Genomic DNA, 26,344 nt, shown 5'->3' with positions numbered 1-26,344 from the left:
TGAACTTTCTGTAGCACAGTTGATTTTCACTTCGTCATAAACCTCAGAGAGAACAGAGATGCATTCGGAGTCACCGAGGCTCAAGAAGTACAGGACTCAGTTATCACCAAATACATCTGTCGATATTTATCCATATGGTGACAGTATGATAGAGATGACTGTTGGTGCTTTCACAAAGTATTAACACAAAGAGATTTTTTAATCAAATAATTATTAGTTGTGTGAATATAATGACTAAGTAGGTAAAAGGAAATACACCAACAGAACAGCTAGAACAGTCTGGCAAGTTCAGAAATTACGGCACTTTTCTGTAATGGAGCCTTTAAGACCAGGAAAAGACAATTTATCCCATGTCAAAAATATAAAAAAATCTAATCTAATATATTATGACTAGGATTTCCCTTAACCAATACTTAAAAACACTAATAATCAATTAAATGATTAATCATACTAAACGTGTGTTTTTGGTTCATTTTTCCCTCTTTTTGTCTTGTTTTCTTTTCAGTTTTCTTTCAATTTAAGTTACTTTATTACAAATTACAAATGGCTCCATCAAACAAAACGATGTCACATGAGGCACAATTACTGCAATTTCTACTATTGATAAATAAATTTTAGTTGGCTCTTAACAGCAATTAATTGATTAATGATTAACATCCCTAATCATGATAGTGACATGACATAACAGTGATATATTGTCCAGCCTTAGTCCTCTGTCTTTTCTCATGTAAAACCACAACATACTGTTTGAAAACACCTCAGACAAGTACATTTCACCTTTGTTTCATTTGTTCAGAAAGACAGCATTTTTGTACACAGCCACGCCGTCAGTTATTCCCTTGTCCTTTCTCATGTCTCCCATTTTCCCCTGTGTCTCCAGGTGCTCCTCTCTTTTTTGAGTGGGCGTTGTCTCCTTGCTTCGTTCTCTTGTCTCTCAGCTCTGCTCATCACACACCTGCCTACATTCAGTTCAACACCTCTCCAGTCTGCTCACCTGCCTCTCTTCAGCCCGTCAGCCTGGCAGTGCTTCAACCCCAGCTTTTCACACATCCAGTGCCAGATCACTGTCACATCTATGGTGGAGCTTTCCTCACCTGCCTGTCTGCCCTCTTGTCTGCGATCTTTGTGCAGCACCAGCCTGTTCATGCTATCCACCCTTGCTCCTCTGCGATTGCCATTAAACATCTCCAATCCCTTTCATCCCTGCAAATAATGCAACAAACCGTCTTAATCTCACCTTGTCTGTGTCCTGCATTTGGGTCCACCTTTGAACCAAATTGAACTACGCTGTCACTTTATGGTACATGCAGATGCATAGAATTATTGTGACAATATTTTTCTAATGATTTAATTTGACTAATAACTTATATACAGTCTATTTTTTTCATTTATGTTTTATGAATCACTGCTATTTACTTAATTGCTAATTTAATTCCTAAAATTTAAAAGAAATCTTCAGTGTTGTGAAGATGAATTGTCAAAACCATCGTGCCAATGAGACTCAACAATCTTACCAACCTGTGATTGGCCGAAGGTTAGATTTTCGAAAAGCCTGAAAACAGAGCCAAGAGGGGGATTTTCTCTCAGATCACTTTAATTGCAATATATTTAATTGTAATTCTTGAACTTGTGCCCAATTGTGCCAAAAAACAAACTGCCTACTGCAGCTTTAAACTAAATGTGATTGCTTTAAATAGGCTAGAAATTATGTGCACAATATGTCTACGTCTACACTATTCTGTTGGTCTGTAAAAAAAAACTGAGATTATCTTCACCAGCAAAGCAGCTGCATCGATTGTTTTCTGAATGCTATACCCTTTTGCACACAACAGCCTCTTGTGCTCATATGAATAATGACTCTCACTGTAGTAAAGGCAGAAGTATTGTGATGTTTTTATACTTATAGAAAAAGTCTCACATAAGAGGTCGGGGTGCACTGCTGGGCGTACAAACTGTGTGGTTTTGGTTCTGGTTTTGTCTATTTTCTTTCAGTCAACTGTCATGTTGATGCTTTTTTAATCAAGAAAGCAATTTTTAGACATTTATTTATCTTTTATTTAACCAGAAAGGTCCTATTGAGAAATTAGATCTCTTTGTACAGGGGGTTCTGATCAAGATTTCAGCGTAGGCAGTTTCACATAAAAGCAGATTTCACGTTAGAATAGTAAAAGAGCATAAATGCCACACCAGCAATATCCATATCACATTCCACTTCAAATCAAGGATTACATAGAAGTTCAACATGTTTCCTTCACAGCAGTTTGTAAAAGAAGTTTAAAGGTATTCAAAGACACAAGTGCATCTAAGGTAATGGTATTTTTCAGCTCATTCCATGCGCCCAGGGTGCATAAAAAGAAAAAGCACATTTTTCTTTTTGTAGTCATAGTTGAATAAACCAAACTAGACCTGGACCACAGGGGTGGCAGACGAGGAAAGAAGATCATTTTAGGCATTTTGGAGTACACTGAAGAGCGATCTATTCAGTGGTTTACGCCACAACAACGTGTTTGAGAACATGATGGTCTAAAGGCTATTTTAGATGTTTCTCCACCCTTACAATACATATAAATGAAAACACTAAATCTTTGGCCATCTTAGTGTCAGAATATATCATACATTACTGAACCTGCAAATATAAGATAAGCAGCTATTATGTTCAACATTTCTCGGTGCTTTGAAGAACTAGTCCTTTTCAGTTTTCTTCTCAACAGACACCTCAGACAGGAAAACTGTCAGGCTGTCTGACAGCCACCAAACTGAGAAGCTCAGAACCCTCCACTGTTTATGCTAACGACGACAATACGAACGTTTGTTCCTCATCTCCTGCTGTCAAACACAATCCTGCATAAAGCTGATTCCTTCTGGTCTTTATCAAGCTAAAAAAAAACAAACAGATAATAAGCTCATTATGTACAGCACAATCTATACGTGCAAGAATATGGCCCACACAAACAGAAGCCTAACGCATACACAGCTCTGCATTACACCAATCTACAGCTGCCTTTGAAAGGACAGAACAATCCTCCTCATTGAGACTCGTCACACTGAGCAGCGATGTGGGTGGCTGTGTGGGAGACAGACATCAACTAAATGAAGCGATCAAAACAGCAGCGAGCCAGCGTTTAAAATCTCTTCATCTTTAAATTGCCAGGTTTAACACACATACATGCATACGGAGAGCTGAAACAAGCTGCCGAGAAACAAGACTTGCACCAGCATTCAGTTGAAATGCTCAAAACATCCACTGTGAATTATAATGCCAGAATTATGCAGATTTAGAGGGGATGCTGCAGGCTACATCACTCGTACTAATGGCTCCAGGAGGAGATATGTATAATAAAATATCTGCTAATTCGCCAGCTGCACTAAGTAAATAATTTGAATATATTTGCCTGTAAATGTCTCTTAATAGAGAGCAGTAGACCAACAAGTTTCCATGGGAAAAAACAGTTTGGCACAAAATGTAATTTTGTCCTGTCATTCAAATAAAATACACAGCACGAGGATATTCACATCATCCAAGCACCTCGGCAAATCTAATTTATTTCAAAAATGAAACACTGAATTGGACACTGGGGATTCATAAAATTGAAAACTCTGCATTGCACCAGTAGAAGAGCTTACACTATAAACTATTTTTATGTAAATGAGTGCCAGAGCAGCATGCCTTTTGTCTTTTTAACAGCAATCTTCTGCTCATATATTTTTCAAAGTGCAAAGTTACAGTTGAACAATACATCAATATAATGATTATAATGTGGTGTTATCATATTACAACACTGTGGTCTTGTCCTGGTCTTGAGGTTATGTTGTTGTGAGTTGTTGTATGTTGAAAATGATGATTCAACCCCTGACAATCACTGACTCCCTGCTGGTCCAAACTGACAATAGAAAAATAATAAAATCTGCCTTTTTTGGCAAAAATAACACAAGTCTTGCAGAAATATTTTGGTAAGAATATAGATTAATAATAGCGCAACTGTAAAATGTAAAGTTTGACAGCTACGTTCCTCCAGAGATCATAAAATACTGTGTGTGTCAGGCATTTAGGGTCACTGGAATTTCTAATTTTCAGCGATACCAAGCATGTTATTGTACACTGATGAAAAAATTATCATAGTTCTTTTGATCACAACTTGCTCTTATATTTACAAGTTTAGAAGTTGTCTTTATAAGTTTAGATTTGCAAACAATTCATGTAAAAATACTTCTTAATATGACATAAGTAGTTTGAACATACAATTGGTTTATTTAATCTGAAAGCTATGGACCCTGTGTTTTCAAAAATAGTAAAACATTTATGTCTTCTATAAATAAACCATCTTCCCTTGCAGTTATCTGTAACTACATCACAGGGGTTCATTTCTTAACCATAATATCATTTCAAATTTGCAGCACACCAAGCACGATAACGATAAAAATAACTATAAACATATAATTTAGACCTCATTCTAACAGATGCTGGTGTCCACACCACCACTATAATGACAAAGACAGCAGTGAACAGTATCACTGGGATCAGAGCAACTTGAAGAACGACAGAAACGCTGACAGCCAATCGAAATCCATCCAGATTTACAGGACATACAACTTATTAAACACTTATATATGCCAGCAAAATACACATTAAAAAAATGTAATTATACCTGACACATCCTGCCAAACAATCCTTGGCACTTTGGAGCGTGCAGCTTGGCACCACTCTTTACAGAACATTAGCATTCATGGGCCCTCTCACAGGGGAAACCAATGCCTAGCCCTGAACTAACATACATTTAAGCTGCTATTAAATCCTACTCTCGCCAAATCAGTAGATATTCGGCAGCTTGACCCGTCAACAGTACTGCACATCCTGGCCTCATTTATTTAAGGGATTTGCAGAAACATGACTAATCTATAAACCACAGTTGTGGTTCACCAGGGAGCTAGGTGGGCAAGAAGAACAGATCTATCTGAGAATTATAGTTAAGGTGAGAGGAAACATGTTTCCTGTGACCTGAGGCCAGCAGCAGCGATTTCAACAGCCGTGCTATGAAGATCACACCCGAGAGAGACAGCTAGTGCCTTTACACCCTCACTGCACTGGCACTGCAATAACACACATTTTATATCAGCTCCAAAGGAGAGAAATTGGATGTCTTGGATGTCGTGACCAAAGGCATCTGTGGAGACCTCTCCCTGTGTGTGTGTGTGTGTGTGTGTGTGTGTGTGTGTGTGTGTGTGTGTGTGTGTGTGTACGGCATCTTTACACCTTCACTAAACCACAACAGGAGCTGCAGTCACAGCATCTACTTAGTTTTACTTTACAGCCGTCCTCCCTCAGGAGACATTAGAAGTAAGTGCTCTTTAAAAAAACTTCTCTGCAGATAATGTGATGTTCTCCATCTTCTCCTGCCTCTCAAGCACTTAGAGCTCCTGAGGCTGGAAACACAAAGGATTTCTTCAACTAACTGAGAGTTTCTGTAATTTCCAAGAGTGGCAGAGACGGGCATTGATGCAGGACCTTTTACACCGAACTACTAAACCTTCATGTGACAGTGTAATTGGGGGAAGTTTGGGTCCAAATCCTCCAATTAGAGCGGCGGTCAGAAATCAGATATGGTGGTGAAAATCTCCTGTCAGAGCACGTTGGTCACATCCTTCTGAACAGATTGATCTGATGGAATAGTATCTTCAGTCCAAATAGATCATAGCAGTCTGTTGCATGATAGTAAAACTTTTGTAATTTGAAATTCTTGAGTCATGGAGGCTGAAGATACAGAATAGAATCTTTACACCAGATAAGACATAAATGGACAAACCTTCCTCTTCACACCACTCAGACCAATATTACACACATTTATTTTCTGCCTGCCTCTAATTTAATCTTTTCCTGAAGCTTGCAGTAAATTTTTATCTCTGAGTTGATAATGCACCTTACAAAATTCAATTTGTTGTTGTTTGTTTCTCTGAGTTACAATTTATCATACTGTTGTGATGTAGCCCGTCGAGACCTGAAAAGTTCCTTTGCCTACTGTCTGCTCCCTGTGGACCAGCATCAGAGTCCAGTTCAGATGTTAGCAGCTTATTTTAAAGCTCCAAAATAACTAAACCTGCATCCAAAATCACCCTTAGGTTCATTCATTCACTACTCTCTGTATAATGGACACCTGATAGCTTACTCTTCAGCGAGTAGTAAAATGACACTGTGGGATTGCTTTCTGCTGTTTGGTGATGCACAGCAGGTTTATAGAGCTTTTAAAGTTGCCTGTTGTGTCTGGAAACGATGTTAAAGAGAGTTTTGAGAGTGAACCAAGACACTTAAAAAAACACTACACAATCATTTGATTCATTGTTGATACATAAATATTGATTTGAGCAGCATTAAACTGGTCTGATGTCAAAAATGCAGGGCTTTATAGATGACACCATAAAGCTATGTCTGACACAGCAAAGCAGTCAAGATTTAATAAGCAAGGAAATCTGATCCAGCTGTCTTTAAACTAAAGTTTCTTCCATCATAATAGTTCAAGGTAATACTGACACGGACACGGACAGATCCAAGCCATAGCGTGAAGCTGTTCTCTAAGCTATCACTTTTTAAGCTAGGCATTAATATTTATACTAGTGCAGTCTTGCAGAAAGCCAGCACTCTTGGGGCGCCGCAAAACTGAGGGCTGAACACTCTCACTCGTTTAAAAGCCAGTGTGGGTGAAATTGTAGAGGCAGTTGAGGATGTCACAGCAGGGAAACAGACAGGGGGAACTGTTAGCTCACACACTTTCCCATTATCCCTATTATTCCTCATTTCCCCTCTCAACCCTAACCCTTCCTCTAACTGTTCCTTCTAGAAATCCTCTTTCTTTCCACTCCATGTCCACTTTCCTTCCCTTGTTTTCTTCTTCTCTCATTTATCTCTCTCCGTGTCTACGCTCCTCACTTTCACTCATACCTGCTGTCTTTCCTGCCATCTTTCTCCTCCTCTGCCTCCTGCTTTGTCTTATGAAGTCAAATCATCTCAAAGATGTGAGGCGGTGCATCCAGAAAGCAGATGGTGGCTCGTACACACACACACAGCAGAGGCAGTGAGGGATGAAATGGGAAAGGCAGTAGAAAATGTCACTGCGGTTGTGAGAAACACAGAGGGAATACTACTACCAGACAGCCTGCAGACTCTGACCCCTAAACTTTATCCTCTCGTACTTTTTCTGTTGCTCTTCCTCCTCTTCTTTCCTTCTCTCCCACGCTGTTTGCCCTTCTCTTCCTCTGTCGTCCTAACCTTAGTGCTTAGCTCTGATTAAGCTCTGTCTTGTTGTGTTGAAATTCTGCCAAATCCTTCTGTCTTTAATGGCCACTGACTCAGCTCTGTCCTCCTTTTTTAATCCAAACTGACCAGTCTTGCTTCTTTTCATCAGAAGTCTGTAGAGCTGTGGTCACCGGGTTCATGAAAAATACACAACAGACAGCATGTTAAGACTGTGATCAGCATATATTTCAGTGTATAAAGAGGACACCTTGGAGCATGAACTGTGGCTTATGAAGTAATGTAGATGGTGAGCAAATGTATCACAAGTTTAAGTTCTGAAGATATCGGCCATAAAGATGTCTGCCTTCTCTCCAACATAAAGTGACTAGATGGTGATTGGCTTGCCGTGCTCAGAGCACAAAAAAACACATTTGAAAAGCTCAACAGTGATGTCTCTTTCCAGAAGTCATGACCCAGATATTCCACAGACCTTTTTTTGAGCAGTTTCATGAAGGAACTACTTTTGTTTTACCAAACTACATCTGCCAATCATATCACCATGCTGGCTTGTTCAGTGGTGCTAATGCTGCAGCTCAGCAGAGGACACCATTAATGTTTACATCCCACGTTGTCACGAGCTCAAGTCTCTTGTCCATGAGTAGATGCGCGCTTACTTTTGTGCAGTGATATAGTTGGTGGGCATACTTTGGCAGGAAGAAAGTAGTTCCTACATGAAACTGCTCACAACAAGCTCTGTGGATTATCCTGAGTAACTCGGTCATGATTTCTGGAAAGTTTTCTTGGTGATTTGAGCACCACAAGATGAGTAGCTCCATTATATTAGAGAGAAAGCAGATAGCTCCATGGCTAATATCTCCAAAACTCAGCAGCCCTCACCAAAACAATTTACAATAGCACTACAGGTGAGAGGAAAGTAATATTTTTAATTTTCCAGTTAAATGTCCCTTTAAGTTTAATACAAGGTATTAATCACTGCTCTGGCCCTGTAATATACTGTATGTACTTGTAGTGGAAAATATAGGCAAAATAAAAAGTTTTACTGAACAATGAATGATGTAGGAAAGTCTCTTTGGAGAATATGGAAACAGAGCAGACCTGCAATCCCATAGGATGAACCTGCTTTATGGTGCAAAGTGTGAGTTTGAAAAGCTATCAATTGCAGGTTTTATAGTGACAGCAGTGAGGGTAGCACAAGGTGGACTGAGCGGATCAGTTCAAATGCTGTTGAGAAAAGACAGTTTTAATACACCAAATCCAACCAGGGAACATTGGTGTTGAACTGCCTGGATATAAGGGAGATTTACTGGTAGACTCACACATGGTCTGTCATCACTAGAATAAGGGCCAACTCACTTCTGAGAGTCACCTCAGAGGTACGTGTACTGAACTGTCTGATGGTCAAAGAGACTCAGAACTCCCATTTCTGACACTGGAATTGGAGGCGTCTCTGACAATTTCTGTTACTTTATGAAGCAATCTGACATTCACACCCACTCCATGCAGTTACTGGCCAGCTAGGTGGAGGTGAGAAAGGAACCGGAGTTTGAAGGTCTCTCTCAGGCTCTCTTTTTTCATCCTTGATACAACTTTCTGTCACAACCCCTGCTGAATAACAACCAGCTTTTCAGTCCGTCTTTCAAGTAGTTGAGAACAGTTATATACACTTTTGCCAACATGGCCGGACACTACATCATGCAAGCGTAACCCAGTCCTACAAACTGCCATGACCTTTTGTTTAGTGTTACTACATGCTGGAAAATTCCTCAATTGTGTCAAAACTTAGGACTAGATTTTCTTTATTTTTGCTGAGAGTATTCACGGTCCCCTGAGGATGAATTAGACTGATTATCTGAGCTTCCTTCTTGTCAGGCCAAAATTTCTACACAAAAATGTCACATCCACTGTACAGATGTAGCCCTCTAAATGGGCACTTAATTACTAAAGATATCAGCAGTACCAGCTTTTCAAAGTTTTTTTTTAAATTTATTTTATTATTAAACTTCACTTTATAATAAAATCCAATGATCTTATAATTTGTTGATTTAAATTTGTTCTTAGTTTAATTTAAACTTCGCCTTGTGTGAAGAACTTTGTAATTTGGGTTTTTGAAAAGGTTTAACTAAAGATTTTTATTATACTATTATTAATTCATTGATCATATTCACACATATCATGAGGCACGATGTTAAGCTTTGTCTACAAGTTATATGAAACTAATGGTTTCATGAATCTGCTGGGGATATTTATGGTCCCCCGAGGATTAATCCTAATTCTGACAAGCTTTTCTCAAGCGCTCACTCAGGCTGAAGTTTCAACACCGTACACAAACGAAGTTGTCTGACTGACAGTTTGATATAAAGTTTACACATTCGATATCTCCCTATGGATTAGTCATGTTCAGACAAGGACAGCTTCCAACCCCCACTGGCCTTATTGTACTTCCTCTGAATGTACAAACTGTATAATTTGGATTACTGTGATTATGTGTCATTCTTTGGAATAATATGTCGTCTTTGTACCGACCGCAGCAAAGACTTTCCTCTGTGTGGACAATCTGTCTAGCAAAAGAAAAATCCCTGCTGTAATAGAGACTGAAAGTGCATGGTGACCTTGGTAACTAATGCAGTTACAGTTGGTAAGTTTAATATCCCCAGTAAAATATCCAATTACAATGGTCATAACTAATGTATCTGCTGGTGCAAATAGAGTTGTAACAGTGAAATCCATTTGTGGTTGAGTCCACTGCCTCAAAGTGACTGAGTATCATGACCTCAGCAGATGAAAGCTGATATTTGAAGCGACAACAAGTCATCTTCGATGTCGACTGCTCCGTTTGATAAATGGCTTCATATTTTGGGGGAGCCAGACTTCTTCTGGGGATGGCCTTGAACAAATACAGCAGTCCAGCAGGTCCTAATAAAAACATGGATGAACAGCAACAGTCTTCTGTCAGCTCCTCACTTAACTACCTGTTCCTGGGTTAATAAATCCACATTCATGACTGGTGGCTCCGCATTCCTTCTGTAACCTTGACTTCATCAGATCCCATTCATGGCTCCACTTTGCCTGCATACATTTCCATAAATGACACTAAAGAAGAAATATGAAGGGGATTTATCCTCAGCTGCTTCCCTTTTTCCTCTTCCTGGCTCTCAGTGATGCTGCCCTCTCATGAATCATAAAGGACCGGGAGGTTTTGCTGGGAATTTTGCCATATTCACACTAAATTGCAATGGATTTGTTCCTCTCAGTGCAAACAACCGATAAATTTCCATGACACACGGCTTTGCCACACCTGAAATACTCTCTATCCTCAGCGTTTTCTTTACCAGATTAATCCTGGAACACATGAGGGATACTTCATGAGCTCAGAGATTTAATCAAGCGCTCCTAATATCTCCCTAGAGCCTCCATAGCTTAAATAACCAACTCTTTCTTAAGGCACCCAATAGCCTTCATTGGGTGAGTAATAACACCCCTGAATTTACCATTCCGCCTCCAGCATCTCAATAATTTAATGTAACTCATATTAAATCCCTCCACAGCCCGCAGCATCTGAATAATCAAACCATTTCCTTCAACGCTGAGCATGTGAATAGCCAAACCAGATGCAGATCTCACATCCTTATTAGCTGAGATACTGGTCACCAAGTTCACAGCCAAGAAAATTTGATTACCTGTCCATCATGTCAGCCCCCATAAACTTTAATCACAAGACAACGGGGCACCTGTCTGAATATGAATTAATTTTACTTTCACTTCCTCAAGAGTCTGCCACCTGACTTCAACTCACAAACAGCTTTTTGAATTTGACTTTCAGACAGGCAGGACTCTCTTTCTCACTGCAGACAGAAAGTAAACTGACTACAATGTTTAAATTTCATTAGTTGCAAGTTTAAAAGTGGACTGGGAATGTGGCGGTGACTCAAAAGGAACTGGTGAGTCACCACTGTTCAAACGCCCAGGGACGAGGGCGAAAATGCAAATCAGCATACACACACACACGCAGCAGGAGTGTAGTGGTATTATCTGTCATTAGGCTAGGATTAAAGTCATTTTGTGTTCTTGAGATTATCTGTCATTAGGGTATGATTATAGCACACACTCCAGTGGCTCTAAATCAGCTCAGGGGGGAGATAAAAAACCTCAGGGAAGACTGATGAGAGAAAGGAAGTACACTTGAAGATGAGAACTGGGAAAATAAAACCTAATGGGGCTGTGTGATTTGAGGAAAAAATGTAATTGTGGTTTTTCTGACTGATTTTGTGATTGCTATTTAAACTGTTATTATATTCGAGAAATTCAACTACAAGCCTGTATAATAAACAATTTATCAATGAACCATGAACACCAAACTTATCTTATTCCTACATGAATAAAATGATAAAATAGATAATAAAAATACCAGTGGTCTTTGTTTTAAGATCCAGCTTGCTACAAATTTTATTTCAAACATTAAATATTTTACAGAATGGTGTCTCTCTTCAATAAAACCATTGCTGGCCAATTCTAAACAGGTATAGTACTGACTAGAGCTGCAATGATTAGTCGATTAATCGATTAATCAACTATTCTTATAACTGATTAATCATTTTATTCATCGTTCAAGAAAAAATGTTCTGGCTCCAGTTTCTTAAATGTAAGGATTTGCTGCTTTCTTTGTAATTTGTGATAGTAAATAAAGAGTTTGTGGGTTTTGGACGAATCAAAGAAACAATAAATGAAAAAAACAATTTGAAGATGTCACTTCGGGAAATTGTGATGAGCATTTTTCAAAATGTTTTGACATTTTATATATTAATTGTTTAATTAATTGGTTGATCATGAAAGGAATCCACAGATTAACTGATAAGGAAAGTTAGTGTAAATTCCTAGCACTGACATTGGCGAGATTGTGTTTTTGTTCTGATGTAAACTCATATTTAACTGAAATTAACAACAGCTGAGTAAAGTTTCAGGTGACAGCCAGTGAAATCAGGCAGCGCCAGCATAAATTATCACTTACTACAGCTTGTTAAGATACTCATTATTATTGTGTACTTTTTAATTAAAAGAGCAGCCGTTTGAACTGTGATTACCATATAAAATCAGCCCTACCTTCTAACCACGGAGCATAAATGAAATTGTAATGCTTTATTCATCTATATTAAATTCCATCAGTGGCTAAATATTTGAACTCACCAGGATGTGGTGAAGTTTTTTTTTAAGGGTATGTCAGTAAAGCTCAATATATGGTGCAACTTCAGTTATTCTCTCTATAACCGTGTGGTAATGGATAATTAAACTACAGCCATTCTCCTCTCTGTCACCAGGAGAAAATGGCAAACCAAGAGGTGGGTACTGTGGATGTAGCCATTAGCCAAAGACACTTAAGTCTTTACACACGAGATAAAAGTGAAAACAACAGAAAATAAAGGGTGAAGATGCATTACAGCGGTCAGTCAGGGTTTCATTTCAGTCAGTGTTAGTTTCCTAGACAAGAGAAAAAGAAAAAGTACAGAGTACATGATTAACATGTATACAGACTTCTTAATCGCTGTCTAGAAACTGCAATTTTTTGTTTCATGTTTTTTCATGAAACATGATGACAATTCTGTCTGATTATTTTATTATTATGTTATAAAGTTCAATTTATAATAGTTTATGCTAATATGGCCATTTGAGTTACACAGTCATGTGTAGATAGGTCTTATTTGGCCACAACATGCATACAAAACTGCCAAACAAAGTTAGTAATTTCTGGTATACTTCAAAGGTGTTAAATCAATAAAACAACATTAAGAGTAAGATAAGACATTGTCTAAATAAAGACTGACTTATGGCACAGTCAAACACATACAAATGCAGAGGAGTGATGCCTACAGCATACAGCTGGATCCATCAGCCAGAGATTTTTTTTGTGCACATTCATGACTGTATGCTGAGGACTCTCGACACGTTTTTTCAAAAATCTCGAAAAACCTTTTCTTAAGTCTCCACACCAGCAACAGCTGTGGTCACAGGCATTATGTTTTTGGATCATCCCAAGGAATTTCTTTAAATTTTGCACAAACACCCTCAAAAAACACCCTCAAAACACCCTTACTTGAATTCAAAGACAAAATATGTAATTAAATTACAGTCTCTACTCAACTGAGATAACTGTTCTAGTTCAGCATGTATTTGAACCATCAGCAGAGGCTGGTGAGTTTGTATGAAAATACAGTTTATCTTGTGGATTATAAATTGGCAAGAAGGCTGTTGATATGACCTTTTATCTCCTTTGGAGAGTCAAGCCTCATTTATGCTCTATGTTAGATACACATATAGACACAGACATAACCCTCTATCCATACTTGTTCATTTTATCTGTACTTCTGCATGTTTCTGAGAGCTTATGGATCTGGACTGAATGGAGCAGTACCTTCGATAGTCACAGGGGCAGTGTAGCAGTGTAGCCTGTAGTTCAAGCAAGACACAACCATAGGACATGACAAAGAAGTTTTAATAATTAACAGTATTGTAAATTATGTTCGTTGTCAAATTGGCAGTGAAATAAATTATCTGTCTACATGTCATGTTGTATTTAACAGAGCACAGACCACCTCTGTCTACAACACTGCCTCCACTTTTGGCACCACGTAGATACAGAAACACTGAAACACAAAAATTCCTAACCCCTAATTGCTGATCTAGACTGTTTGATTATGGTTTACAGTCTAATAATGTATGTTTGTGTTGATTATTGACTGGCTGATCTGGCTAGTTATCAGTTAAAGGTACACCATTTTCTATTCATACCATGTAATCACATTTTTATTATTGCACCTTTGGTTTTGGCCTTGGTGTCCTACATTTTAGCTGCACTTGTTAAATAAATATGTATTTATCAAAGGCCAAAGTGGCCTTGACCTAAACATGACTTAATTCCAGGCCTGATGTTTCACTGTTCAGTTTTGATCTGCCACTTAAATGACCACACCTGTAATGGGCATTTCAGCAGATAGCCTGAATATACAGTGCCTCTATTAAACAGGGATGAAAAGCAGCTCCACTTACCAAGGTGATTTAGCCCCGCTGCTCAGACACTGAATTACTGTGAGTGAAGAAACACAAATATCAAACCTCTCAGGACGTATTTCAGCTCTTTCAATTCACTCTGATAAACAGCTTTAGCCAGACCTTGCCCCTGGCACAGGCAGAGTACTGAAACAAATGAAATGTGGAAAGAAAAGTCGGCATGGACGATTATTAAGTGAATGATGTACCATAGGTGGGCTCTTTGGGGAACAACTGGCTGAAGGACAACTTATTGGTTTCAGGAAGCTGTGGTTTTCTTTGTTTGATTTTGTTTATGGCTTTTAAATGGCAGATACTCCTCTGGGTCAAAAAGACATTAAGGCAATAAGGTCTTTTGGTTTTAATTTTGCTAAATGCAGTTTCTGATAACAATAATTTTCATTGATCTTTCCTCTCAATCCAAAGCCTCGGCTGTAATTTTCTTTCTTAAATGTTTTAAAAATTTCTGTCATCTAGAGACTCTCTTATCTGCTCATCCTTCACCTTTGAAAAGGTCCCTGTCACTCTGCCGAGTATTGATTCATCTTAAATTCACCTAAATTTCAGGGTATCAGAACCAGTCTTACCCTTGCATTTATCTAATCAGGCATGCAAGGTGTCTAAATCCTCAGTCCTTCTACTTCTTTGACTACTAACACAAGAGTTAAACAACTTTTGTTTCACTGTGAAGTATTTTTTGGACTTGTTACATTTTTTATCTTTTAGATTTTCCATTTGTGTTTACTTGTTTTTTCTTTTCCCAGCTGCAGTGACCCATTTCCTCTATTAAAGTTTTATTTTCTCACATCTCATTCTTGCTTTCTCCCTCACAGGGAGCACAAGAGTCTCCTTACCGATCCATCCTGAGTCCTCCTCTGTCAATAATGACAACAGCTTCATCTGTTGCACATCTGTTTAATTTAATTACCTTTTTACGTAGGTAATAGTGACCACATTATTTAATTCTAAAGTTAAATGTAGTAGCATGATATAATGGCTCTAGAACAATGAGGTATCACTGTGAAGATCAATGAACTGAATTAATTGTTTGCTGAGTGTTTTATTCTGTTTGTCCGTGGTTACAGGCTGGTGCACAACATGTGTGACTGAGGAGGAGGAAAGAACTGGGCTCACGTCTGTACTAAAGAAAACAACATATTAACAAGTGATCAAATTACTTTGTGCAAAAGTTGTTCACCTTAGTCTCCTCAAATCAGCTATTAAATTAATTGATAACTATTTTAATAGTTGATCAATCATTTTGAGTTTTTTTAGGGAAAAAAAAACAAAATTCTCTGGTTTTTTTTCAGTCATCCATGACAGTAAACTGAATGTCTTTTGGCTGTGGACAAAACAAGACAGCGATCAAAATTTTTACTTTAGTTGAAGTGATCTGCCTTATCAGCAAACAGGTGAATTCTGTGTTCATTTAATACTGAACAACATTATGAGACAAATCACAGAACCTGCAACAAGTTCCTGGGTTTTCCTGTGTCATATGCTGGCTGCCAAAGTAGGCAATCAGACAAAAAAAAACCTTGAGAACCCTCTGTTTAGCCACTAAAGAGACGGATATTTCTCTTAGGAGTTGGAAGAGACCGAATGCTGAGCTAAAAAGGGTGAATATTAGACTTAGATCCATCAGGTGGCCAGAAACACAAGTCCAAATGAATGCCAACATTGCTCTGTCTCCTGGATGCATAAATAGGCAGCAGTTTTCTAACACGTTCACCATAAAAACTTTACACCGTAAGTTGTTTTGTTACATCATGTTCCGAGTCAACAACTCAAAGAGACTAAAGGTTTGATTTCTACTTGTTATTTCATGGAGTATAGCCAAAAACACTAAAACACTGCTAACTGCAGGGACAGGCAATGCAGCTTTTATTTCGAGCTGTGTTCGTCTACTTGGTTGATTACGCAGCGACTTTGTGGACAATGACTCTGTAATCATAAACATCAGCAATTATAGTCAGGTTGAGGTGTCACTCCTCACAATCAATCAGCAAGAGCTTCTGTTATTTTGCAGCAGTGTTCAGAAATCATACACAAAACAATTCATCATATAAGATTTGGGAGACCAATTTTGCACTCAAAGGAGACTTTCCAGAAATCTCATTATACTTCGAACCATCAGGAACAGCACGCTGTGAAATTCTTTTCTCTCTCTACAACCTTATTTTTTCCCTAAAAATAGGATCAATATCAATTTTTATTAATTGGATTCATCTTCCTTATTCTGGAACCTACATTACCCACAATGCAAGGTCAGTTGCAGATTTGGTTGTGTTATCCTAATAGTGGCTAACATAGCCTTGAGTCCTGTGCATAAAGCAGAGCTGAGGAGTGGCCTGGATGACACGCTTTTCATTTTTAAACTTGAAGTCTTCAGCACAAACAATTGGTTGGGCAATGTCTACCCAACTGGCATATGACAATGTCCACAGTGAATCGTCCACCAGCCCAACCACTCCCTTTACAAAAGAAAACAGACTGTGATGAATAAAATCACTGAAAATTTTTTTTAAGATTTGGTAAGTGGCTTGATGTGGCTTTATGTAGGGTCCTCATAAGTACAAGTACTGTTTAACATTTTGTTCTGTTTCAGTTTATATAGAGGCTGCACAATCACAAAATGATCAAAATCACAATGTGGTCAAGAGTAATATTCAAATCACAGAACAAGAAACAAACCACAACTGAAAGAGGAATACCATGTGAGGAAAACAATATTATAATGAAGTACTGCAGCGCTGTAGAGATGCCCTGTCCTAAAAATCTTCAGTTCTCCAGATGAAAGAAAACGTTTGTTTGGTACAGACTTCAAGAAATATCACATCATTATGATTTTCTTTTCTTTTCAGTAAAAATGAAAATTTCAATCAACATAATTGCATTTTTTTTTTTACCATATTGTGCAGCCCTAGCTTACATCCTGATCAACATAAAGTAAAAAATCAAGAAAAACTGTGTGTGAGTGTGTGTCCGATGAACTGAGGCTATCAGTCCTCTGCAGTGGTCACCAGTTCAACTTCCACCTGTGTCCCATTTGCTGCATGTCATCCCCTCCCTCTCTACCCCCTTTCCTATCATATCTTCAACTGTCCCTACCTACCATCTTCTTTGTCCAACCCTTATTGTATAGTAATGTAATGTATACTGAAGAGATGCACTTTTCAAACCACAGGCTGACATGTTTGAAACATACTAAGTTTGTATCTTTAGACAAAATCCAAACGGGTAAAAGCAAACTAATCGAAGAATCTAGATATTTTCTGAAGGCATCTGAGGAGAAAGACCAGCTAACAATATATCAAAGCTAATTAAATCCAGTAATTAATACTGACATAAATTCAAAGTACTGCAGTGCTCAGAGGAACCATGAAATAAATCAGAACAAAACAAGTCATAAGACAACAAAACATTCTGAGGGCACAATTAGAGGCACAGCAGCAAACCAATAAACAGTAAAGAAGGAAGAAACAGTCTCTACCAGCTCCTCTCCACTCTGTGTGGAGAGTAATGAAAGAAACCTCTAGTGGTGTTATTAGACAACTAAAGACTTCTGCAGTTTTTCAGACTAATTTTGATTCAGTGCCACATATTCAATCTGATAATACACAACCACAATATGACTGTCAGCATCTCTATTAAAACATTTGGAGGCACAAGGGCTTTTTTTTTAAAGTCACACCAAGAGGAGCTGAGCCAAGATGCTGTGTGAGTTGTTGACTTAATTTCACAGTAGACCCCTCCACCATCAGGTTGAGAAGACATGCGGATTTTTAGCTGAAATTCAGTTTCTGAAAGAGGAATGTTTATATTGTTCAAAGCTGCAGACGGATTGTCAAAAAATTCTTTGTATCTGATTGTGGGGTGTGAAGAAATGTTATAAACTAAAAGTGATACTTTTTCGACAGTGGACTGTGCATGTGGGAGTTTCAGGCCTGTATCTGCATTCTAGAAACGTCAATAACATTTTCTAGAAAGCATATTCACCACCACAAAAGAACAGGCATGTACTTGTTAGGGCCAAAAAACCGACCCATGCCATGACCCTGTTGCTTCATCTTCTGCCAACTGAGTAACATTTTTGAGGGGCTTAACATGCTCAAGAAGCTGTGAAACTTGGCACACACATGTCAGTCGTGGTGAAAATTTACATCTGCTTTGGTAGGCACATATATTATGCCCAGATGCTCTTGGAGCTACAGCCTGATCCCAACAGGAGCTCGGCCATTTTGAATGAAGTGGTCATTTTTGGCAATTTCACCATTTTCACAAACTCCTCCAACAGAATTAATCATATTAACTTCAAGATTGGTGCATGTGAGCCATATACCTTCACGATGAAAAGTTACTAAAAATATTACATTTTAGTTTAACAGTGTTGCTGTGGCGTGGCATTGTGTTTTGCTGTAAAAAAGGAAGTTGTTCTAACTTGAATATACATTGTTCATTGTTCCCAGTCTGATGATATCCACATGCCAAAGTCAATGCACCACCTATTAGCAACAGGACATAAGCCTTGTGTGATAATCATCATTTCATTTACATGAAATTTCATGGTGTGGTCTACATTTGATATACCGGAACATAACGTATAATTAGTGAGTGTACTGTATCGTCATCTACTGGAGACAGAATGTGACACTGAATTCCTTTCTGCTGTCCAAAATGCAATTTTTGCATGATATTGTATTACATTATGATTGTATTTTAAAAGCCATTTTAGGTTAAAAGTTCCCATTGAAGTCAAAAATGATGTTTACATGTTTTTATCATATAAATATATCATAAAATATATCACCTACACTCCCGTATCTGACCCATCAATGACAAAAAAGTCATTTTGTAGGTGTTCTCAGGAATTCTTCATGGTACTTCAATGTTTGTCATTTTCTGGAAAAATTATTTTAAAAATGTTGATCATCCTGCATGTAGGCATAGACTACTTCTCTCTTTCTTTCTTTCTTTGTTATGACACCACTGGAGTGGAGTGTCGGTGGGGGCGGGGCCTCACTGTACAAAACCGAAACTACAGCTGGCACAAAAACCCAACTTTATTTTATGGAGAAAATATTTTCTGGTTTTCCCTCCGATGTTATCCAGCTGCTTAGCTTCAACTCTCGCTGAGTTTCCTGATGGACTGATAGCTTAACTTGTTACTCAAGCAGCTAACCGCTATCTGCTGCTAACTTCAACTGTTAACAGCTTTGAAGTGAACACGGCCGAACTGGGAGTGAACACAGCCTCTGAGATCAACAACAAATACAGCACCAAGTTTTGTGATCACAAGGTAGCTTTACTTGTTGCTAAAATAGCTAAATGCTAACTTCAGCTCTGCTGTGCAGCACTATGACTGAATACGCACGACTCAGTAATAAGGGGAATATGCACATTCAGTACACATTCACACTGGCTACTGTAAACGTCAATAAATATCTGCAACAAGTCTCTAGCTGCCTGTTTTTACATGAAACATGTAAATATGTAAAAGCAATAAGCTCTCCACTCGCCATTTCATGGGAAGTTTGGACAAGAGGAGCTGGGGATCAGACCACCAACGATATGATTTATGGCCAACAAGTTGCATCACTTGAGCCATAGCTGTGCAGCTGCCTTATTATTTTGCTGCATTCTAATAAAGTGATCTACAGTGTTTATGTAATGACACTTTCTATACAGTATCAAACCTTCAAGAAATCATTTTGAGTTCTTTCCTCAGAGAAAAGGAGCGTAATTAATGTCTCACCTTTTTCCTCTAACATAGAAACTAACCTGCAGTACAAATAAAACAGTAAACCACTGTTTCTGCCAGCTCAAACTACATTTTCATTTACATTTTAGTCATTCGGCTGTTGGTCTCTGAGCTGCTAAACACACAGCGACTCTTTCATGTTGTAATATCAGAAGGCGATTAACCGCACAGTGACTTTACGGCCCTGTGGGGCAGCCGTTTCACGCACTGACTTCCTTGAATCTCATCACTAGTGACTCATTCACTGCTCCGGCTAACAAGTCATTGGAGCGCCATATGTGGCTGTTAAAATATGTATTTCTACTTTGTTGTCATTTAGCACCACCTCCATAATGAACAGAGAGCTGTCTGCAGGGGGGGAAAGAGATGTGAAGCTCAGTCTGAAACCCTCCACCTCTGCAGTCTTAACTTATTATGCTGCTGTGCTTTATGGTCCATGCATGATGAGTGTGCTACTGGGTCAGGCCGGGCGAGATAAACAGAAAGATAGACAGGGGATTGGGAGAGTGGAGAGAGTAAAAAAATAAAAAGGAAAAAAAAATCGAGCAACAGTAGAAAACACTGGTTGCAACTACAACTGCACTAAACGAAAACTGTTAATAAAACTGATCATTTTAAGTTTTAATTTCGTAATTGTTCATTTTACAGCTCTCCTAAGCTGCTAGACACGAAAATTCTGAAAATATCATTGAACAGGTGTGCTGGGAGCTGAATGCAATGAAACATCACTTCCATCAGACTAAACTTCAGTGCAGAGTTTTAAGGTGTAACGCTAGAATTATGCTGCTGCTAAGATGGATAGAAATTTCTTTGCAAAGTTACATAAAAAAGCTTTTGTGGGTAACCATAAGTCTCACAGGCACACAAATGAAGTGCACACACACCGCCAAAACTAAGAAAGTTCTCCCAAGGAGAACAACAGCCTCCGTCTTTATAGCAAATGTTCCAGGACAGTGTATGTTTATGTTGAAGTGAAAAAGACCTCTAGTGAGGAGGTTGGTCTCAAATGTCTCAAAACAAGATATGCAGCTCTAGAAACTTGTTTGGATAGTACCAAAACCTGGGTTCACAGCTGGTTTCTTAATCCTGTTTAGTAAATCTTTGATCAAATACATAATATCAAGGTGTTTTCATTTACAATGGCTGATTAGACTTTTCCTCAGGACTGCATGGGTGTATACAGACTCTGTTTTGTTGTCATAATCCTGAATCTCTTAGCTTTGTTACAGATACTATGGTCAGACAAACTGACTAAACAGTCAGTAGGAGGACACTGCAATTGTCATGATATCAGAAATTCCTAATTTGGATGTGATACCTTGAAAAATATCGCTATGTAATAATGTTTTTGATACCCCTCTCTACTGCACCATCTCTCTCCCCCGCTCCTCAGCCAGCAGAGTTAATAATGATGATGATGATAATAATTAATGATAAAATACAACATACTTTCAAGGTGCTTCAGGTTAAAATATAAGCTTAAGAGATATAAGTTAAATATCTGCATGACATTTGGGGTTCATTTATTGTATTGGTTTTTGCAGGCGTTAATGTAAAATAAATTATTTACAAATTAAGCTGTTTTGGAGACGTCCTGCTGTCTCGATATATTGCGTGCTCTCGCGTTTTCACTCCTTGAACCAGGAGATCTGTCTCCTCACTTTAAAATTTTTTTCTCTTTGTTTCCTCCTGGTAAATCCGCCATCATGCTGCCTCCGCTTGTGCTGCTGGTGCAAACTCACCTGTGAATTAATGAGGGCACTTGGGCACATCTGATAGATGTATCCTGCTTTGTGCTGGTGGTGCAAAAGGCAGGGCAGGGCAAAATATACCTCCCGCCCCTGACACAGGACGGCAAAAGTGGATTTGGACACACCTTGAATAAATTAAATCCATTGTGCCTCGCACTTGCCACTCAGCGTAAGATAGGGGCCCTGAGACCATCAAAGCCCAATTTGACAACCAGGAACACAGTACCAAGGTGATTTACTGTTGTGTTTAGCCGCTGCAACCGGGACCCTGACTCCGGGGGCGATGAAGACACGGCAGGTTCAGGTGAGGACAGGAGGCAAGTTTGTAACTTCCCGAATTAATTTGTAAGTATCCACCATCCATCATGTTGACAAGTCCGCTAGTATTTGTTTTTGTGAAGTTGGAGGTTATTTATTCCCGTGTTTGTGTGAGGCTAAAATAAATTAACAAAATGTTCAGTGTCCTTGCTGGTTGTTCTGACACATTCAGAGTCATTACCACTTTTGCTGTTAGCCTTTAACAGGTGTCTCACATGGTGTCCCCCAAAATACATAAGTAAATAATTAAATTGACATCATAAGGATGTGATGAGAAGCTGTCCAATGGCCTGAACTAATGAGCACTAATCAGCTCAGAAAATCATTAGTTGTGGGCAGCCCTATCCTTGATATTCTTGTTGGAGTGCAGGGCCTTTAAATAACATCCTCAAAATAAGGGATGAATAAAGTAAAATTTTGGTAGTTTTTAATAATTCTGGCCTGTTGTGAAATACTTCAGACAAGAACCAGCCCTGTAAGTACCCAATGATAGTTAAATTCTCTTTCAGCACAAGACTGAGATGTTAAATACTAGCAGTTATAAACTGAACAGTTGAACCATATCAGCTGAAACCACATAACTGCCTTCAAATGACAAGTATGAGACTGCAGTTCAAGACTGAAATGAGCAGCAGGAAAGAGAATATATACAGCTGGAGGAAGATAAAGGGATGTGGACATGAAACAAGGAGGAAAGAAATATAGGTAGAGAGACCAAAACGGAAGGAGGCAAACAGAAAAGAGGAGGAATTAGGAAGAAATCGAGCAACACAGCAGCAGCAGCTCTTTGATTCAGATACAGCAGGAGGGCAGAGATCCAGGTGGAAGAGAAGCAAGAGAAGACGGTGGGCATGAAAAGAAACAGGGACACGCGTTGAGAGGACAAATGAGGAGGAAAGGACAAAACAGGAGGGAGAGAAAGAAAGAAAAGAGCAACAAGCAGAAAGACGAGTCGAGAAGGAACGAATCAGAAACAGCTGACAGAGTTAAACAAGAGGAAGACAGAGAGAATCAGATATTTTGGTGATGCCGGAGATATTTCTTTTATGGAAGAAGAACAGAAGGACAGATGAGGAACTCTACAGCCACCTACTCCAACTAGATTCCTCTTCCTTCCTTCATCTCTCCAACTGTGGAGTAAGCAATGTGTCTCCTTCGCTGTCTTACTCGACTGTTGTAACAAGATAATCCCACAAAAAACACTTTTTTCATGATTATACGTCTGAAATAGTAAAATATCCAATTCCATATTATGTTATTATCCAGTTTTGTTTCCTCTGAAATATATTTCTATCGATACAGAATACTGAAATGCCTTCACTGCTATTCTTTTGGTATCGTTCAGGTACCACCTGCACTTTCTCACTCTCTTCTCTCTGACAGTGAGTTGACACACGTTGCTGCAGTGCCCACATAGTCCCACCTCCTCACACCGACTTGCTGAGCATCATCTTCTTGTCACTTGTCTCTTTTGCTCTCGCTGAATACCTGTTGTCATGTTATAGACTTGTTTTATTTACCTTTTCATAAACATTTTAAATTTTGTGCCCTCAATGTTGGGCTGTTTTCCCCCTGTGGTATCAAAAATAGGATTGCATATCGATATTGTCGAAAAATTACGTTAAGTTAAAGTTAAAGTTAAAATTAAGTTAAAGCTCTTCACTGAAGCTAGAAATGCAACGATTATTGATTAATTGATTATTTATTACTTATTATAATTTATAATTTGGGGCCTTTTGCCTTTATTGTGATAGGAAAGCTGAAGATATGACAGGAAAGGGCGTAGAGAGAGGAGATGACACACAGCAAATGGGCCGCAGGCGGGAGTTGAACCGGCAGCCACTGCAGACGACTGATAGCCTCAATACATGATGCGCGCACTCTACCAACCAAGCTGCAGGTGCGCCCCATTTTGAGTCATTTTTAAGAAAAAAATGATCTGATTTCAGCTTCTTAAATGTGAATATTTTCTGGTTTCTTCAGTCTTGTATGACAGTAAACTAAATGTCTTTGGTTTGTGCACAAAACAGGACATTTGAGGACATCGTCTTGGGCTTTGGGAAAGAGTGATCAACATTTTTTTGCAACTAATCAATTAATTGGGAAAATGACTCGCAGATTAATTGCTGATGAGGATAATCATTACTTGCAGCCCTAACTGAAGCTAAGTGGTATGTACACCGAGTTAAGTATTCAAAGCCAAAACTCCATGTTTTATCATGTTTCATGTTAATGATTAAACATTAATTGATTAATCAATGTTAAGATTTAACAATTAAAAATGCACTAACCGATAATTTTAGTTTTGTGTACGATTTTTCTGGAGTTGTGGGTTGTTTCACATCACTAATGTGCCACTAAAATAAAATGAAACTGAGAAAAAGATGTGGCATTTGTATCATATGAATTATTAATCAACAATAAGGAAAATACACAAAATTTGCAACTCCATGGGGTCTAAGAGGTTAAAAGCCAATATAGTTGGCTATTAGGAGAGGTGAGAAAACTAAGTAAAAACAAACACAGGGACTAGATAGAGTAAAAATATCAGATAAGAAAAACAGGCAACGCAAGAAACAAAACAGGTTTTATACAAAACAGAAAATGAGGCCAAGAGATCAGTGTGTTGTAGAAGAGGAGAATAAAACAGTGGAGGGATGGAAGACCTTTTCTGCCATCTGTCTCGATTACATGGAGACATACATCACTGCCCTTTCTCTCCTCCCTTCGTCCTGTTTCTCTCCTCTTGGATCCACCCCTCTCTCTCTTTCTTTCTTTCAGACTCAGGTAGGGAAGGATGCCAGCCACACCGCTCTTCATATTCACATATCTGCACAGCTTCATGTCCATGTCAGACATGAATAACTTAATGGAAGAAAGACTGGCATTTCCCCATTAAATAAATCACAGAATCAAAACACCTCTCCGACCTGCACACAATCTTTTTCTCTCTCACACACCTTCACACTCTGGCTGCTCTCTTGAGTGTGTGAGCACAAACGTGGCTCAGTCCCGGGCTGCTGATCACGCTGCTCTGAGCACCAAATTAACCAGAAAGCAAAGAGATAACCTTGTTTTATGAACACGGCGGATGAACTGGCTGCTAACGGTGGGAATGACGCTTATGTCAACCTATAGAGGATAAAACACACAGCTGAGACCTTTTTTACTGCCGAGCATTCAGCTCTGTGAATTTTAAAAAACCTGCTCTGTGCAACAGCAGCCTAAAGTTCAAAGCTTTTTCAGAAAGAAATATGATTACAGTGACCCCGAAAATCAAAAAACACCTGATTAAAATAAAATAAATTTAATAAGGCAAGGAGATGATGGATAAAAGTTGGTTTCTAGAAATACGCACAAGAGACGTTTTGCTTAAACGTTACTGCAAGAATAACGACGTCTTTCATTGTTAAAACTGATCAAGTTCTTGTAAAAACAACAAACTTCGACCACCTCTCACAACCCTCAACCTGCCTCAACTCAACCTAGCCCAGCGCTGATGCGCAACCGATACGCGCAAAACCAAACAGCATTCAGAGAACAGACAGCGCTGCACTTGATTAATATTGGAAGTAAACGATATAAACAACTGAAATGTCGCTAAATCCAGAAAAACAGAGGTCCTGTGTTTTTCCAGGCGGTGTAACAGAAGAACGATGCCCGGTTTACAGCCGCCCCTCCGGGTCTGCGCTGCCCGGACTCGCTCCGTCTCCTCCGGGGAAAAGTAAAAAGCGCACAGCCTGCTCACCTTCTCCGGTTGTCCCGGACGAGCCGCAGAGAAGCAGGGCGACCTGAACGATAATCCCAGCGACTCTTTTAGTCCACAGATCCATGATGAGGCGGCGGGAGGCTGCAGAGAAGCCCGGTGGCTGCTGGAGGAGAGAGACGGCCAACCTCTCCTCTCCAGCTCCAAGAGAGATCTCCTCAAACCCACGGAACTGAAGGAGGAGAGGAGGAGGGGGACGAGGACGAGGAGGAGGAAAGAGCAGGGGAGTGAAAGAGAAAGATAGGGGAGAGAGAGAGAGGTGATTTTACTACGCTGTCACGGCTCCAACTTCAGAGCACCTCCTCCTCCTCTTCCGAAAGCTCCCCCTCCGTCCCTGAAGCGGTCTCTAAGACCCTCTGCATTGCCAAAATGCGTCCTTCAATTTCCCAGCTTCCACTGCGTGTGTTGCTGTCAATTAGAGCCCGCGGAGCCAAAAGGGCAATAAAAATCCTGCCAGACAGGCC

At 39.1% G+C, this 26,344-nt stretch overlaps 1 protein-coding gene across 1 annotated transcript in view; it reads right to left on the bottom strand.

Moving 5' to 3' along the window:
• LOC146318045 (contactin-associated protein-like 4) overlaps positions 1–26,040 on the bottom strand; it is a 136,805-nt gene extending 110,765 nt beyond the window's left edge. The window contains exon 1 of the mRNA XM_084732150.1: positions 25,863–26,040. Coding sequence (XP_084588276.1) covers positions 25,863–25,947 — 85 coding nt within the window. The 5' untranslated portion in view covers positions 25,948–26,040. The remainder of the gene's footprint in view (positions 1–25,862) is intronic.
• Positions 26,041–26,344: the final 304 nt, after the last annotated feature.

This window comes from Lutjanus erythropterus, chromosome 12, assembly GCF_056507025.1.
Source record: "Lutjanus erythropterus isolate fLutEry1 chromosome 12, fLutEry1.hap2, whole genome shotgun sequence".
In the NCBI taxonomy this organism is placed as follows: Eukaryota; Metazoa; Chordata; class Actinopteri; order Lutjaniformes; family Lutjanidae; genus Lutjanus; species Lutjanus erythropterus.
The sequence above is the reverse complement of the archived record's forward strand: the minus strand, read 5'-3'. Positions and strand labels throughout refer to the sequence as shown.